At 33.2% G+C, this 17718-nt stretch overlaps 1 protein-coding gene and 1 long non-coding RNA gene across 2 annotated transcripts; both read right to left on the reverse strand.

The window, feature by feature from the left end:
* Window positions 1-2415: 2415 nt before the first annotated feature.
* On the reverse strand, window positions 2416-8553 carry LOC106076117 (uncharacterized). Its single transcript, XR_008774730.1, has 3 exons — window positions 8280-8553; window positions 3666-4836; window positions 2416-2430 (listed from the first exon to the last, which is right to left on the reverse strand). It is a non-coding gene; the product is annotated as an uncharacterized LOC106076117 (long non-coding RNA).
* A 509-nt stretch (window positions 8554-9062) lies between these two features.
* LOC106068760 (uncharacterized) lies at window positions 9063-10557 on the reverse strand. The gene is made up of 3 exons (XM_056010421.1): window positions 10418-10557; window positions 10124-10305; window positions 9063-9409 (listed from the first exon to the last, which is right to left on the reverse strand). Exons 1-3 carry the CDS (start codon window positions 10464-10466, stop codon window positions 9188-9190), a joined length of 453 nt encoding a protein of 150 aa, XP_055866396.1. The 5' UTR covers window positions 10467-10557; the 3' UTR covers window positions 9063-9187.
* Between the last annotated feature and the right edge of the window lie 7161 nt (window positions 10558-17718).

Raw genomic sequence — 17718 nt, forward strand, 5'->3', positions numbered from 1 at the left:
CATTACGACGGTTCAGTGCGGAGTACTGTCAAGTACAGTTGAGACGAACGGCGTCTTGATCTTGGTCTGTGATCGAGTCCGACACAACGAGCCCAAGTGTGTGAAGTCAGTCCCGAACTGTTGAACCCAGTGCAAGCCCGGAATGAGACGGAGAGGCCAGTGCAAGACTTGATACGGCGGAACGGTGTTATCGGAGAGATATTTGTTATCGCAGAGCTATTTGTACTGTTCTACGTGCTGCCAATTGTACAGTATTGGCTGTTATTTATGGACATTAAACCTTTACGTTATTTTGGAGCCCTGACTTGTCAAGTTCTTTAAGTTGGTGGTGTATGGTGCAGTTAACAATATATTAACTGTTTAAATGTCATGGGTGCCTGAAATGAACTCCAATTGGTAGTCCTCCCTTAGAGACTTGACGACAAACTCTGCGGTTAGGCGTAGTGACTTATAGCTCCCACATAGGTCACGTGACTCTGCAGACACTCTTGTAAGATATGCGCCAATGTTTCCACTGACTCTCCACAGTGTCGGCATTGGGCATCAAAATTTGGCCGGAACCAGATAAAAGTCAGGAGTGCCTGGCAGATGAGTCATGACATCTAATCACAACCACGAAAGGTTTAACATTTACATTTACAGCTTGTTTGCTTAAACTTATTGAAGCTTCTCTATTTAGTGTATTTATGTTGTCCACTTGTCATATTGAAAACTGCAGTTAGATGTAGCCATTGTTTGTGTAATAAATGTCTAGGGGCTGTCTGTTTCGGCTTTGTTGAAATTAATGGTAAAGACGGATGTGTGGGCGGAGATAGCTGGGAAATGTGAACATTGACAACCAGGTTGTAATTGCATACTGGCGAAATACTTTAGATCAGAAAATGTTTTTATTTATCTCTGTGATCAAGGGCAGTGATTCCCAAAGTGGTCTAAATAGACCCCAGGGGTCTACAAAGACTTCCAATGGTCTACGAAAGTAAAATAAATAAATTGGGGGTCTATGAGAATTTCCTGGGGGGAGTCTACGATTATGTATTTTATTTAAGCAGTTAGGGTCTTAAATTTTTATATCCCATTAATGTATTTTTTTTTCTACACTACTATAGAACTATTACCTTAATTATGAATATTTATCCTGCTAATCAAACGAAAAATCGTTGCATTTAATCTTAATATTTATTTAAATAGCTTAATTTTGTCTACATGTAACTAATGCATACAAATAAGACATGTAGATTGTACAGCGCTCATTATTTAAATTAGGGATTCATTCCTTTCTTGTCAAACAAGCGGTTGCCTAAGTGACTTTTTATGACAATGTGAAACGAGTTATTAGGATCATCGCGGACGATGCCACCGTGATAAAAGATAAAGATGAAGCAGTCCTTTAAACATTAGAAATTTATTAAATAATTAATGTAATAGCCTTCAGTATCATTGTAATTTATTTTTTTTTTTGCAAAGAGCAGCTTCTTGTGTATGGCTATGTTTTAGTGGCTTCTTAGAAGTCTTATTATATTGTTTAAAAATTGATTAAAAGTACAAATAATTGTTTAAATCATATGTTACACAAAAAGACTTTTTTTTTTCTGTTAGTGATGTACTATATTTTTCAAAATTGTCTAGTTATGTAGCTTTTGTGAGAGCTCTCCAACTTTTCTCTCAGAGACCATCTACTGCTAGTGAATGCTGCTAGGTACTTTCCACTGTGCCATTGAGGGCGACATGGCGCTTGAGTGGATCTTTATAGCGCTCACGCTGCGGCACCTCTGTAACTCCGTCCTACTCAAAACTCGCCAAAGAAGATTGCCTTTGACATGCGGTCGTCTCCCATGTGGGATAAGTGTTAGTGAAAGCATAACCAATTATAAATTGATGACATTTTGTTCAAATTCGCCATCTCACGGTTCTTTATAAATGTTACCTTATAGAAGAGGGCGCTGGCGGATTTTTTAAAAGAAAAAATACGAAAAGGGAGCGGTACACTAAAAAAAGGTTAAAGACCTCTGATTAAGATAGTTTAATAAAATACTCAGAAAGACACAAAGATAATGGCACATTTCTCGTCTCATATGCTAGGACAAATTTGTACAAATACTCCTTCTTCCCTAGTGCTATTAGAGCATGGAATGGGTTGCCTGAGCTAGCCAGGAAAACCAGTGACTTGGCAGAATTTAAGTCATTGGTTAATATGCATGACTAAATGCATGGCGCGTAGGACGTAATCATCTTCTTTTTTGAAGTAACGTCTGTATTATATAAGAAGATAAGAAGTTTGTTGAGATATGGGCATTGTTAGAGATGTGCCTAAATAAGAGAAAATTGTTTAGTTAATTTAAACAAAAACAGACTTACATATTTTGTTATGAGTCTTTTCGATACTTTTCTATCAGTTGGGGTATTCCTCTTGCAGGACATCTTGGACGAGATCTAAAAATAAATAAGAATTGGTTCAAATAAAGGTTTTCACCAAACATACAAAGGCAGATAACTGAATTTTTTTTTTTACTTTCTTACCCAAATAGACTTTTTTTATCTTCCAGTTCAAGAAATGACGTACAAAACTCTGAGTACTTTGTAGACCTTGTTGTAACTCATGTTTCACCTTTATTCTTCTCGTACATTTCCAAACATTAGCTGTGAACGTGTGTTGTTACAGTTTTGATCTGACCTTTGACCAGCCCTTTCCTTTTCACATATTTTGACAAACCTTGATATGTCCTAAAGAGTTGTCCGCACGTGCTGTCAGGGGTTTGGGATCCAGTTGTCTCTCACACGAGATTATTTTTATTTGTTTATTTCTAGACATGTGTCTGCGGAATTCGACTAACATTAAGTTAAGGAAGTAAATGTGCAAATGGCGAAAGAATGTACCAAACAGCAGAGACTTTATTTGTTCTTCTACTTCCAGGACTTCAGTACATTAACATTTCCTAAGGCACAAAACAAAAAGCATGCCTTGCGTTTATACATTTTTACCTCGAAGAGTACTTGACACTCCTAGAAATCTAAATAATAAATACATATATAAATAAATAGAGATAGATATAAAAATGATTTTAGAGAATTTGATTTTTCCTCCTGTGATAAATGTGAATAATAAATGGGAAAGGTTACCTTTTAGAAACTGACACAAGTCGTGAAACAATAGTTTTGGCAAACCATTAATCTACATCTATCTTTTTATTCATAAATTATGGACCTTATCACTCATCGACATTCACTATTTCTTCTTTTCGTATTGGACAATGAAATACAAAAATTCAAACTGTTAAAAATTAAGCCTTAATTAAACACCTAAGCCATTTTAGTTATAAAACCGCAGCTAAACCAAATGTTTAAAAATATTTTTTTTAGTAAGCCTTTATTGTAAATCTATCTGTACCTATAAGTCGCTATTGTAAATCTATCTATACTAGTAAGCCACTATTGTAAATCTATCTGTACTAATAAAAAAAAATCTCATAGTCAGTCATAGTGTACAGATTAAGCAATAACTTAGTAAATTTAAAGTTGCCTTCAAGTTTATTGAAAAAATATCAATCTTTTACTAACGTAAATCTACTAATCTAATATAGATTACATCTAGATTGTAGATCCATTTAATGGACGACTATACTATTTTTTAAACTGAGAATTAAGAAGTGTCCTACTTGTGTCCTTACCTTTATAAAAGCAAAAACCAAGCTGTAAATTAAAAATAAAATTAATATATTAAATTTTAAAAAATTATATCACAAACAAATATGTTTATTTATACTTATTATTAATCTTAATTGCTTTTTAATTATGTTCCTGTATAACTTTAAAGAGCCGCGTAAAGATACTTACGATTTTTAGTGTCCTCGCGTCTTTCATAAAAATTTTATAGACTTCAAAAACAGGAATAGAAAATAGTCTTAAAAATCTAATGCCTAAAAATCTGGTTTGGTATTGTTTATTTCGGGCAATTCTGGGAAGACTCTAGTTGGAACGTACACATTTTAATAAGTATGATTAAAAATTATTTAATTTAATTTTAATTTCACTTGAGGAGTATACAATCTGAAACATATTACGTCTTCGGCTAGATTATAGAAGACTTCCATCTGATGTAAGTTAGATGTGCAATCTAAATCTCCAGCTTCCATAAGCTTTTTAACGCGAAATAAAAAAAAACTCCTGGAAATAGAGCTATAAAGAAATGGGAACGCCATATAAAAGAATTCCCTAAAAATCTACGGAAAAAAAAATAAAAAAACGACCTTTGGTACACTTCTAAAATTAGGTATACTAAAACCTGTCATCAAAGCAAATAGAGATGTTATCCCTGCATACAATGCAAAGTCCACTAACTCTGAAAGAAGCTAAAACCACCAAGTACATCACAGATAATAGCAAACAAATGCACAGATGGATGGAAAAATTCTCCCAACTCTGAAAAAAAAAAAAAAGCTCATTCTCTGCCTCGCGAGGATCTCAGTATTGCTCACTCTTTCTTTCAATGGTATTTTCAAGATCCTTCAAACCTAAACGTTTACCTAAATACATAGTCATCACTATTTCTTTGCTTTGTACAGCGAATACACCAAATACTTTTATTGAAAATCTCTAAAGACCAGTGAATAGTTAAGATAAATCAGATTTAATTCAATTACATATATGTTAATATTTTAATATTACCCGTAGAAAAAAAACCCAACAAACTCATATATTAATTTGAAAATAAATAAGAATATTACCTTACAAAGACCAAAAAACAAATCACTATTACTAATGTCACGATAAAGGCCGATAATGATATAGTCACTTCTGGATTATCTTCTGTTGTCAAATGCAAATTGTCGTTTGTTTTATCTATAATAAAATAAAAAAAGGTGCAACTTAGGTAATGCATGACTTTCTTAATTTATGCAAACTATATTGTTAAAACACTGGATGTAACGCGAATGGGAGTAATTGTGTGTAGAGTCAGTTGACCTAAGTTATTCAGGTCAAAACTAGTCGGTACATCAAGTCTTAATGTCAGTCCAAAACTGTTGAAACAAGTGCAAGCTCAGAACGAGGCTAGAAGGTATAGGGGTACAAGTGTTTTTACGGCGATACAGTTATTTACTGTTAAACATAAATACAGTCAGTAATACTATGTACTATTTGAACAGTTTTGGCATTGATTTAATGTATTTTACATTGTGTTGTTATTTTGTGAAAGAGATACAAGTTCGTTGAGACTTTAATTGTACAGAACTTAATAATAACGTATGTACAAAGCTAACATTTATATACAAACAACTTTACTCGATGGTTTTATTTCTCTTTGTTTACAACAAACTCGTGACTTCTGCAAGTCTCCTAACATTTATATACAAACAACTTCACTCGATGGTTTTATTTCTCTTTGTTTACAACACACCCCTGACGTCTGCAAGTCTCCTAACATTTATATACAAACAACTTTACTCGATGGTTTTATTTCTCTTTGTTTACAACAAACTCGTGACTTCTGCAAGTCTCCTAACATTTATATACAAACAACTTCACTCGATGGTTTTATTTCTCCTTGTTTACAACAAACTTGTGACTTCTGCAAGTCTCCTAACATTTATATACAAACAACTTTACTCGATGGTTTTATTTCTCTTTGTTTACAACAAACTTGTGACTTCTGCAAGTCCCCTAACATTTATATACAAACAACTTCACTCGATGGTTTTATTTCTCTTTGTTTACAACAAACCCGTGACTTCTGCAAGTCTCCTAACATTTATATACAAACAACTTCACTCGATGGTTTTATTTCTCTTTGTTTACAACAAACTTGTGACTTCTGCAAGTCCCCTAACATTTATATACAAACAACTTCACTCGATGGTTTTATTTCTCTTTGTTTACAACAAACTTGTGACTTCTGCAAGTCCCCTAACATTTATATACAAACAACTTCACTCGATGGTTTTATTTCTCTTTGTTTACAACAAACTTGTGACTTCTGCAAGTCCCCTAACATTTATATACAAACAACTTCACTCGATGGTTTTATTTCTCTTTGTTTACAACAAACTCGTGACTTCTGCAAGTCTCCTAACATTTATATACAAACAACTTCACTCGATGGTTTTATTTCTCTTTGTTTACAACAAACTTGTGACTTCTGCAAGTCCCCTAACATTTATATACAAACAACTTCACTCGATGGTTTTATTTCTCTTTGTTTACAACAAACTCGTGACTTCTGCAAGTCTCCTAACATTTATATACAAACAACTTCACTCGATGGTTTTATTTCTCCTTGTTTACAACAAACTCGTGACGTCTGCAAGTCGGCTAACTCCCAGGTACACAACATTTGACTGTGTGTCACGGTTGACCACACATGCCGTATAGTAACCGTGTCACAACAGTCTTTAATATACACTTCACGGCTATCATTGTCAACTCTGTTAGCAATGTGGGATCAGGGCTGGGTGGGGTATGTAAGAATGCCAGAGACAGTGGCGTAGCTAGTGTATAAGATGACCAGTGCGGCAGCTCCTTGTGACCCTCGTCCAATTGTAAAAAAAAAAAAATAATAAAACAGCGAAATGTTTTTTTTTTAAACCTAATGTGTATTTATTGTTAAAGTATTTTTAATTTGAAAAAAAAAATCAAATTTCTACAAATTTCTTAGCTGTTTTTTTTCCAATAATTGTACCACAGACTGGTTTAAGACTCTCTGTGACTTGGAAGATTTTGTAGTCACTTGATCATCTCGTGCTTTCAACTTAAAACTAACTACGAAGTGAGAACCTCAGTTGTTACTTAGTCCTTATAGAGTAAAGACGCATTTTAGTTTTTAGCCGCAATGTGTATTTTGTGAAGATCATTCAGAACATGGAGTGGTAGCTATATTTTGTGATGTTAAGAATTGAGTTTACGTATTGCCTTCGGGGATGGATTAGCTAAATTATATTTATTCAATAAACTTATAGTCTGCTTCTAAGTATCTTTCTTCAATGTATTTATTCGCATTGTGTCTGTTGTGTAAGAAAAAGCTCTAAGAGACATTTATGTGTATTTATACAATATAAGTACATACTCATTAACTTCAGTTGTGTTATAAATTGCCAAATTAGTGAGTCGAAAAGTTTATTAGCGCTGATTGTCATTAAGTTGGAAATACCTTTGCTCGCACAGAATCTCATAGACCACAATTGTCAGAAATATGAAAATAAAGACAATTTTAGAACTGAATTATATAGCCAGGGTCAAACCAACGTCTTCTTAAAATTAAAACTCAATTTCTCAAGCAGGTTCTTGTTGCATATGTTCAAAGACTTCTGGAAAAAATGTATCCAGTTTTGTGATGTCAAGTGAACTGTAAAAAATTCTAAAACTATTTGTCCCATTATCTCCCAATATAGCAATACATTTGTTTTGTATTTGTGGAGACATGTACGTATTTGGTAGTTTGGAGCACATGTTTTCTCAAGATAGAATTGACGTAGATTTTGTTTTTGTCATTCTTCTTGAACTTGTTCGCTGTGCCCACATTATGCTTTTCTAGGCATTTATTTATAAGCTCTAGATCGAGATAAAACCAGCTTTCAGAACAATTGAGTAACAAAATGGGCCTCAGAAGAAAGTGAGCCTATAAAAGTGCGTTGCCTTCAGAGATGTAAACAAATCTAGTAAACTTGATTCAACCTGGTGAACAGCTTACGTTTGATTTAAGAAATAACATGGGAGATTAACAAAAGTAGAAAAGTGAATCAACTTCTTGTAAACATTTCATATTCAGTTGTTTGTCTTTGTTCAATGCGTTGATTTTATTAAGAAAAAGTTATCCCTTACCGCTTGATGCCCCGTGCGGCCCGAACTACTCGCACATAGCTAGCTACGCCATTGGCCACATATATCATTTTAATCTTGATGTTTGCATGGCACTGCATTGTTACCGAGTATTATTATTTGTGGGTCACTGTTTTTCGCCCTGGTCAGTGCATTTCTTTTTTTTCCTTTTCTTTTAAAAAATTTATTCATCAGTTAATTTCATTTTAAAACTTTTCCCTATTGCTACCTTTATATATGTGATAGTTTTTATGAATGAGAATAATAATTGTTTTGTTTTTTTGTGTTTAAAATTACATTCCCTACGTTGTCAAAGAATTAAAACCTTGTTCTAAGAGTGATATCTCTTCTCATCCAAAGTCAAAGTATATTTGACGAAGAATCTGCGATTTTATTGATGCAGTAAATTCTAGAATATAAATTTTTTATTTGCATTTTTTAATTTTTTGTTCTGTTCTAATGAAATGACTTACTTGTAGTAATTGAAAATGAAATGTTTCTTTCAATATTACAGACAAAGTATGTCAGTTTAAAGTTTGATCTGCCTTTAATGTTTGTATTGTAGACAATTATTTCTTTCCCAGATTTTACTAGCGTTCCAGTCCCCAAGTCTAACAGCTGTTGTTTACAATTATGAGCGAAATTTTCACGACACTTAGACACTATTGTCAGTTGTGTATCACTGATTGAGACATCAGTCTGCTGAAAGTGAACAACTTGATCGTTGACATACACTACAACCAGATCTTTTTTTAGAACCTGCAAAATAAATCATAAAAAAAATGCTTTAAAGGTTTGTAAAGTGACATCTTAATTCAAGTTCTCTCATTTTTTTCTTAATATTTCATGATTTCATATTGTTTCCATATAAATTAAAACAAAATAAATAGTTTTAATTAATGAACTAATTGTTTTCTTGTTGTTGTTGTTTCATATGTTTTATTGACAATGAATAGATTCAAAAAATTTCAAAAAAGTAAAAGTATCCATACAGAATGAGATGATACAAAACTGTATTTACAAAGCAAAATCCTAACAAATAAAATATTGGACTTGTATTATGTAGTCTATGACACGAAGTGTTGCTTTTTTTATGAAATGTTTTAAATAATAGGGACATGAAACTTCTTTATTATTTATATAAAATTTTACATTTAAATATAATTATTAAATTAAATTTGTTGAGTATGAAGATTATAGCCAACGTATAGTAAAGAGGATCAACAAAGTTAATTAATCCGTACTAGTTTATTTCTTTATTCACGTTTACAAATAGTTGAATCTATAATAATTTGGTTTACTAATAAGTTATTTAAAAATCCCATAAAATAGCCACTATTCATGTTCGAAAAATCCGGACTAAATTTTCCTTTAAATTTTACTATACTAATTTATTCTTACCATAAACAATTGGCAAATTTCTTATTGCGCTAAAAAAAGTTGTCTCCCTGTAAACCAATTCCGTCCTTACATCAGCCTCGCTGTTTACAGTAAACGCAGTTATATGTAGAGTCAATTTAAACACTTTAGGGTTATCAGTTTTTAAACAGTTTGAGTAGTTAAAGACATGATCACAGTCTTCTGGAACTTTCAAAAAAGAAAACTGAAATAAACGTGAAAGGAAGTTATAAAACAAATTTAAAGGAGACTTGTAGATATAAAAACTGTTGAATAATATTGTTTTGTTGCTAGGCCGACTGACGATATGAAACGACAGTATAGGGATAAATAAATGCAATTATATTTATACTGTTAATATTCATATTTATATAATGAATTCATCGTTATGAACCAAGAAGATGAATGTGATCCTGGCCTAACTTATCTTACTGATTGATTATCTAGTTAGTGATTTTATACGTTTGACAATCTCTCATTCAAGGTCTTAAGTAAAAAAAGTTTCCATTTGATTGATGGTCAATGGGTACCAGATGGGCGTTTCTTTTCTTTATGTTTATACTATTAACAGTCAAAAAATGTAAAACTGGTGTAGTTTAATAGGAATAAAAACTGCTTTGCATAGTTTATTTTATTTTTTTAAAGCCGTTACACTAAAACAACATTTTGTAATATTATATGCTGTTTTTTTTTCTTCACTCTAAATTGGTTAGACGTTCACACAGACCACACAAAAATAACAGACTTTTTTTTCGTGGGCAGCTCAAAATGTACACTTTGCTTCCGGAAAATAGAAGGCTATTGATATACTTTGTACAAGAGTTAAAAAAGAAACCAATTAAAGTCATTGCTAAAGAAGAATATCGAATCGTTGAAAAATACAAACGAAACAAATATTTAATGTGTCCTGAGCTCGTACAAATTGAAAACTCGTTTCAGTTTTTCTTTTGATTTCAAAGTTGACAACTGATGTTGCCATAATGTTTCCATTAAAATCCACTTTGCCATTCATTAGAATTCTATCATTCTCTTCAATAAGACTGATGTTACAGTTGTTTTTTCGATTGTAGAGAAATAGTTGAATGCGTTGACAGAATACAACTGTTTGAGAAATAAAAATATGTTGCATTAAAATTTTATAGTATTCTCTCTATATTAGGCTTATCAGTTCTTTATCAATAATTTCACATTCAATTCAACTTTAAACACGTACCTTGTACAAGAAATTGAGTAATAAAGATGAAATGGATCTGTGGTAGCATTCTGTACCGACTTATTTTCACTCTAGGCCGGACTTACAACAGTGCAGACTGTGTGAAGCTGAAAAGAGCCTGGATTTCAGAAAGTGTAGAACGGGGCCTATAGGGTCAAAAATAAAACAAACCTAAAAATTCATAGAAAACAAAAAAAAACTTTTTGCAACGTAATTAAAAACAAAAAGCGTCGAATGTTCTAATGTTGGTCTTTTTCAGTCGTAGAACGACTATGGTTCATCTCGAACACTTTTTCATGTTATGTGGAGCCCTATTTTGGAGAGACATTCCCTTCAACAAATATTGCAGGTTAAGGTGACTTATGCTTAGGTGATAGAGGAGCTAGACATTTTTCGCATTGTACGCTTTTCTTCGAGACCTGAGGCCCATGTTGTTTTTCTCTGTCTGTAGCTTTTTTGGTCTTAGTATTGGTGGATGTAATAAAACGGGAACTTAAAACATTGAACATTGCTATCAAATCTTAGGAAGGCATAGCCCATAGAATGTAATATAGCGCTTTAGGTTCTACATTCCTAATTGACACTCCTGAACTTTGATATCAATGTAATGGTGTTAGACAAAGACGGACAGAATATAGCAGAATTAAGGATTGAATTGGTCAGTCACAGCCTGAGATGAAACAAACATTAGGCGGTATAAGAAATTAGATCGCCAGCTTAACTAATCTTTACACACCTAAGTTTGCCAATATTGGGTCAAGAGAGGGCCTGGTTTTATCAGAAAGAGATGCCGTAGATGAGCACGATTTCTGATTATACAACGCCGCTGACCCAAATTGTATCGGCAATGCCGTTCCTTTAGATACATCAGCATCGTGGAGAGAGAGAGAGGAACTGATGTCTGGGCGACATCGTTCCGACCAGAGATATACCCCAGGCAATCATATCATTTCCATGAAATGATTTAAAGTCGCTTAGCGACTAAAGGAGAACATGGAAAGGAATCACCACTTTTCAAAATCATATTTTTTGCAAGTTACGCATTATAAACATGGTTGAAAAAGGAGATACAAATTTCTCGGCAACTATGGCCTACTTTTAGAGCTATGATATTAAAGAAGATAGAGACCTTAACAAAAATACTGCCCAAGACCTTCACTTACATAAATCCGATACTTTTATACACATCCCATTGGCGTAGCCGGAGGGGGGTCTGGGGTTCAACAGCCCTCCCCCCAAAAAAATCCCCCCGCAGGGGGGAGGTGTCGGAATTAAGTGACTGATTTTTTATTTTGGTTTTGTTTATTTTATGTGAGATTTTAATACTAAACCATTACTTGCCTTATTCTATAAAAGAAAAACAAAAAAAAATACAAACTGCAATCCCTATATTTTTAGAGCATAGCTAAGGAAGATTCTGATTTTATAACTTCCTCCGACATTAACCAAAAAACCCGCTCTTCAATGTAAGACTATCCGTTCATCAGTCACCAGATTCTATGAGCGAAGCCAAGAAAGTTTTTTAGTGTTTAATCCCCCCTCCAGCGGGGTTTGCAGCTAAAAAAAACCCTCTTCAATATAAAAAAAGCAAATGACACACACAAAATCCTATGAGCGTAGCCAATGGGGTTTTGAGTTTAAACCCAATTCGGCGGTGTTTGAAGCTTAAAAAATAACTCTTCAATATAATATAATATAACAATATAACAAAATCAAATGACACACACAATTCTATGAGCGTAGTTAAAAACCCTTTAGTAGGGTTTAAAGCTAAAAACACTTCTTCAAAATAAAAAAAAAGTACGCTCTCAAAATGCTATATTCGCATCCAAAGGGGTTTTGAGTTTTGAAACCCCCATCAGTATTTTATTCCATGATTTAGTTAAATAAATTAGTTAATTAGTTAGTTAATAAACGGAAAATATATTTTATAATGATACTTTTTCTATTGTGACATTAGATGCAAATTTTTTGTACCAATGTTGGAATCTATAAATGAAGCTATTAATGAAGAAGTCTGTGACCTTTTTAAAAAACACTCTCTACCATGAAGTATTCATTTAAAAGTGGTGTATTAAAAAAATATTTGCCTGATGAGATCATTTTAAAAAATTAAATTGTTCAGTTTTCGAAAAAAAAAAATAGCCATTGCATCAGAATTTTGAAAGATCTAAAATGTCCTGATGTCCGATTTACATTTTCTCTTCTAGTTTCTGATATCTATACGGGCAGAGAGGACGGACAGACAGACCACAAACAAAATAATAAGAGCATCTATTCCTTTTTTCGAAGGCCATTAAAAATTAAAGATATGATTAATACAGCAATTTGACACCAAGACAGTGGCGTCATTCCGAGAGGTGGGCTACAGGATAACACTCGTGTGACACCCAAGTTGGAGAAATATATTTTGGTAAAGCAGACTCATCCAAAACTACAAATAAAGTCTCATGTTATATAGTTAAATATGTCTAGGTACACTTGTGTAGTAATCTGGAATACATATATAATTGTTTATACCTCATTATATTTTTAATTGTTGGTACAGATGTCCAAATTGTTCGGTGCAAAAGTAGTCTTTCTTTTAAAAAACAAAGTCGGTTATATTCCCACTGTAGTTATTGTATATTTTAGTATTAATCAGATAAAAACGACATCATTACCCAATTTTAAGAAATTTAATTATTAATTTTAAAAGACGTTGTTTTGTCTTATAAAGAGAACCTTTCTACCTTAGCTGCAGTGCAACATCATGGCACTTGGGGAGGGGTGAACCTTTCAAATTAATTTACAAGGTTAAAATTTAAAAGTTGTTAAAGACTTCGAATCATCTAAGGACCTTTAAAAATGCCTTTTAAATTATTTTAAAAGGTTAAAATTTAAAAGTTGTTAAATACTTCGAATCATCTAAGGACCTTTTAAAATGCCTTTAAAATTATTTTACAAGGTTACAATTAAACAGTTGTTAAAAACTTCGAATCATCTAAGGACCTTTTAAAATGCCTAAACCTCTTTAGTGAGTAGCGTTAGCAACAATATCGATTCAAAACTTTTTTAAGAAGACATTTAAAAACTTCTCCGCTTGCATGCTCAAAACTTCTCTCAAGTATTTCTCAGCATTAAGTTGACGACCTTTGTGAGACAAAAAGTAGAAAAGTTGGACATAAAGCTTCTTACTGAACACAAAGATTATCTTAACTTGTCCCACTCGTTATACTTTAACATTCACATGGGCTGCTAACCACGGGAAATAAAAGCGCTGAAGACGCCAGAGAAAGATTTTATGAGGCTCATAACGGAAGAAGACGCTTGGCAGAGCTTACGGCGCTTCCAAAGACTTGTTGGGTTGAGAGGGAACCTGATGCATATTTGAAACTATTTCCAGAAAGAACGTTTTTGGTTATACAAAACACTTTAAAATGATCTACAAAGCACTATTTAAAAAAAGACTTCACGTTTAGCAGGGCACTGCTCATTTACCTTGGATGAAGTCGAATAATTCTCACACTTCCGATACGTCCAATTCGACCCTTTCTTAACATGCAATCTTTTGTTGTGTTATTCAAACTTTGACTCCCCCCTAAAGTAGAAAATGTACGTGTTCCGCTGCCTTAGTTATGTATTGGTTTAGGGGAGCGCTTTAAGGTCAAATAGAAGGGATGGGCCGTATCTGAGGTGTGAGAGACAGTCGATGCAAATGAGCGATTCTCAAACTTTTCCTCCCCCCCCCCCCCCAGCATTTTTCTTCTCATAGTAAAAAGAGCCCATGTCCAGCTCGGGTCAAACACTATTTCTGGTATTGAAATCCAACAAAATGAATATTCTGAGGTATCTACAGTACATTTTCCTGCTATTAAAAAAGTTGTATTTCAAAAACCTAAAATGCATTCTTACTGCCTTACTGGCACCAAGTTGTACTAGGATGTCATCGCAACTCTTAGTATGCGTAATTCATTTTTTCGATAAAAATGTTCCACAAATCTCATGCAACGCTCTGTCAGAACCTTACTAAGGAGTCGACTCCCAATTCGGCATTGGATTTTCTTGATTTAGAATCGATCTCTATAAATGACTCCTAAAATCTGTCTTCGCCATCTTTTTTGAGCCACGTATAGTGTTTTTCAATAAGTGCAGATGACTATTCAATGCACTTTAATAATGGAGCCCCGTCACAGGTAGAAATGTGTAACCTCTCTTGAAAACGCTCTTGAAATTAGGTGACTGTAATTTGCTTTATATTTTGTATCGAAAAGGGAAGTTTTATCGTCAAAAACATTTGTTGTGGATTTTAAACTAAACTCTCTCTAGAGATTGTTTGTTTTTTAATTCAAAACCCCATTTAGCTACGGTCGTAGAAATTGGTAACTGTGGTTTGCTTTAGAATAATATATGAAGATGGAGGTTTTACCACCTCAAAAGTCTCTGTATGGGGATTTTAAACTCAAAACCATCTAGAGGGATTTTAAACTTTTAAGAAAAGCCATTTGTAGGAGAGGGGTTTAAACTGAAAACCCCTAATCGGCTTGGCTACGCTCAAACAATTTTAGTGTGTAATTGGCTTTTTTTAAATTACAGAAGTAATTTTTAAGCATGAAACCCCGCTAAAAGGGGGTTTAAACTCAAAACCCCTTTTGGCAATTCTCATAGCATTTTGAGTGCGTAATTAGCTTTTTTTATATTGAAGAGTTATTTTTTTTATCTTCAAACTCCACTGCAGGGGAGATAAAATTCAAAACCCCTTTGATTACACTCATAGAGTGTATAATTTGCTTTGTTTTTTAATATTAAAGAGGTATTTTTTACCTTTTTACCTGAAAGAGGCTAAAACTCAAAACTGAGTCAAAACCCATTTAGCTACGCTAATAACATTTTAAGTGCATAATTAATTTTTTTTTTATATTGAAAAAGTATTTTTAAATTCAAACATCGCTGAAAGGGGCTAAAACTTAAAACTGAGTCGAAACCCATTTACCTACGCTTATAACATTCTGAGTGCGTAATTTACTTTTTTTATATTGAGGTATTTTTTAGCTTCAAACCCTAATGAAAATGGGGGGGGGGGGGGTAAACTCAAAACTCTTTGGCTACGCTCATATAATTTTTTGAGTGTGTAATTTGCTTTTTTTTATATTGAATAGGGGGTTATAAAATAAAAATCTTCCTTAACTGTGCTCTTGGAATTTGGGAATAGTCGTTTGCTTTTTTTTGGTTTGTTTTTAGAAGAGAGGGATTTAACTGTAAAAATCCCTGGTAGGTATATATATATATATATATATATATATATATATATATATATATATATATATTGGTTTAAAATCCCCTACCAGGTATACCTACAAGTATACCATGCATACATACATACAAGAGCTCGCTTATAAGTATACAAATAAAGAAAGGAATTTCGTAATAGTATTGACACTCATTTTAATTTTGTCTAACAATCAATGAAAGTAGGTTATCAGCTCACTATATTGGTTCAACAAAAAGAACAAACTAAGGATAGTGTTTAGAGCGAAATGTTATGAGAAAGTTTATGGGGCACTGACCCTAGTGACGCCACTGCCTTACGATGATCTGTTAACCTTTCTTCATGGAAGAGTACCAGGAATGGAAAGAAGACTGAGACTGGGAAGACCACACAAAAGAATGGACTGGACTATAAATACTATAAATAGTAAAAAAAACAAAAACATGGGAGACAATTAAGTTAGTTTTTTGTGTGTTAGGCATTTTTGAAACATGTTCACGTAAAAATATGTTTTAAAAAATTATTACTAAATTAACAATTTTCTGCCATCCAAGCTATTTATTTTCTTAATAAAATGTTTAGGTTTGTTTTAAAATAGAAAAAAAAATCTATTTAGTTAGCGTATATCTTGAATCTAATTTAAAACGACAATAGAAACTATGTAAGTGTATCAATACTTACAATGTACAGGGCTGCTATTACGATATATCGAGTAGAGAGTGTGTGTGGAACTACAATCAATTAGGTCAGGTTATAATTGAACTTTATCTTCAAAGCTATCAATCATTGAATACATGTGAATAACAATATTAAAATGATAACATAACCGTATCATCTTCTATCAGCTCGTTCGTCAGATAACAATACAACTGTATCAAGATAAGCTTATTGTTGTGAATAGTCTTTACTTTCTAATATAGTTATAGTATCTAATATTATTTCTGAAAATATTGAAGCCACTTCAAGGACCGAGTTTGAGTTTGTGTTTCCATTGTAACATTATATCTCCCCCCCCCTTTTCCTGATAACAATGTCACAATAACTATATAAAGTATATTACGTACAATTAACTTAAAATTGCGATCCCGTGCTATATAAATTTGTTGTAAAATGTTTTAAATGTTTCGGATATTTCCTTTAGAGTTAAAATAGGTTAGGGAGATGGTTAAAATGTGACCTGATTCTTGGAAGTTAATAAAAGGAAGGGATGTTCCGGCCACAATAACCAATGTAAATCGCTGAAGTAAATTAATTGTCATAGCCAGCTTGTAATGCTAGTATATATAAAGGGTGCCCCTTATAGCAGCTCCGGTTCCGGCCGAATATCAAACAGTACTATCGGTGAACCCTAGTATGTATAAATATAGATTTGCATGTGTAAGTCTCATTTGAAGAAATATCTTTGTTTTTGTAGGTATGGGCATTGAGTACAACCTGACAGTCAACAATATTTCTGTCACAGCATCAAAACTCACTATTCCATTCACAAACAACAAAAGCTTTTATTTTCATGCGATATCTCGACCATCTAATCCTTTCACATGAAGTGTATTAGTAAACACAGAGTTAAAGGAGATCCAATAACACACTCCTACACAATTTTACTTGAAAAGCGACGACAAAGACATACTTTGGAGTCTCCACATTTTGTAATCAAACAATACAAAGCGGATCAATTGCTATTCAGAAAGGTGAGTTAGTAAAAGGGTGAGGCAGAAAATTGGCAACTTCAATAGCTTATTTTCCATGGCATTTTTCTTCAGCTAGCACTTTTTGTTATCCATTTTACGTCGGAAAATAAATTCATGTTTCTATTTACAATGTGAATTAATCTTTAGGTGGCTGTCTGGTCGTGCAGTATGCGCACTGGACCATCATTCGGACTTCTTAATGGCGCCGCGTTCTCACCCTGCCATCCCCCTACACCCTCTGGTAAGTTTGGACTAGGCTGTAAATTATCTTCAACTCTGAAGAAGTGTCCGAAACATGTAAAACATTTTACAAACAATGAAAGCCAGCCTTACAGTCGAATAATGTTCTTGCCTTATTGTGG

This window comes from Biomphalaria glabrata, chromosome 14 (genome assembly GCF_947242115.1).
Source record: "Biomphalaria glabrata chromosome 14, xgBioGlab47.1, whole genome shotgun sequence".
Lineage (NCBI taxonomy): Eukaryota > Metazoa > Mollusca > Gastropoda > Planorbidae > Biomphalaria > Biomphalaria glabrata.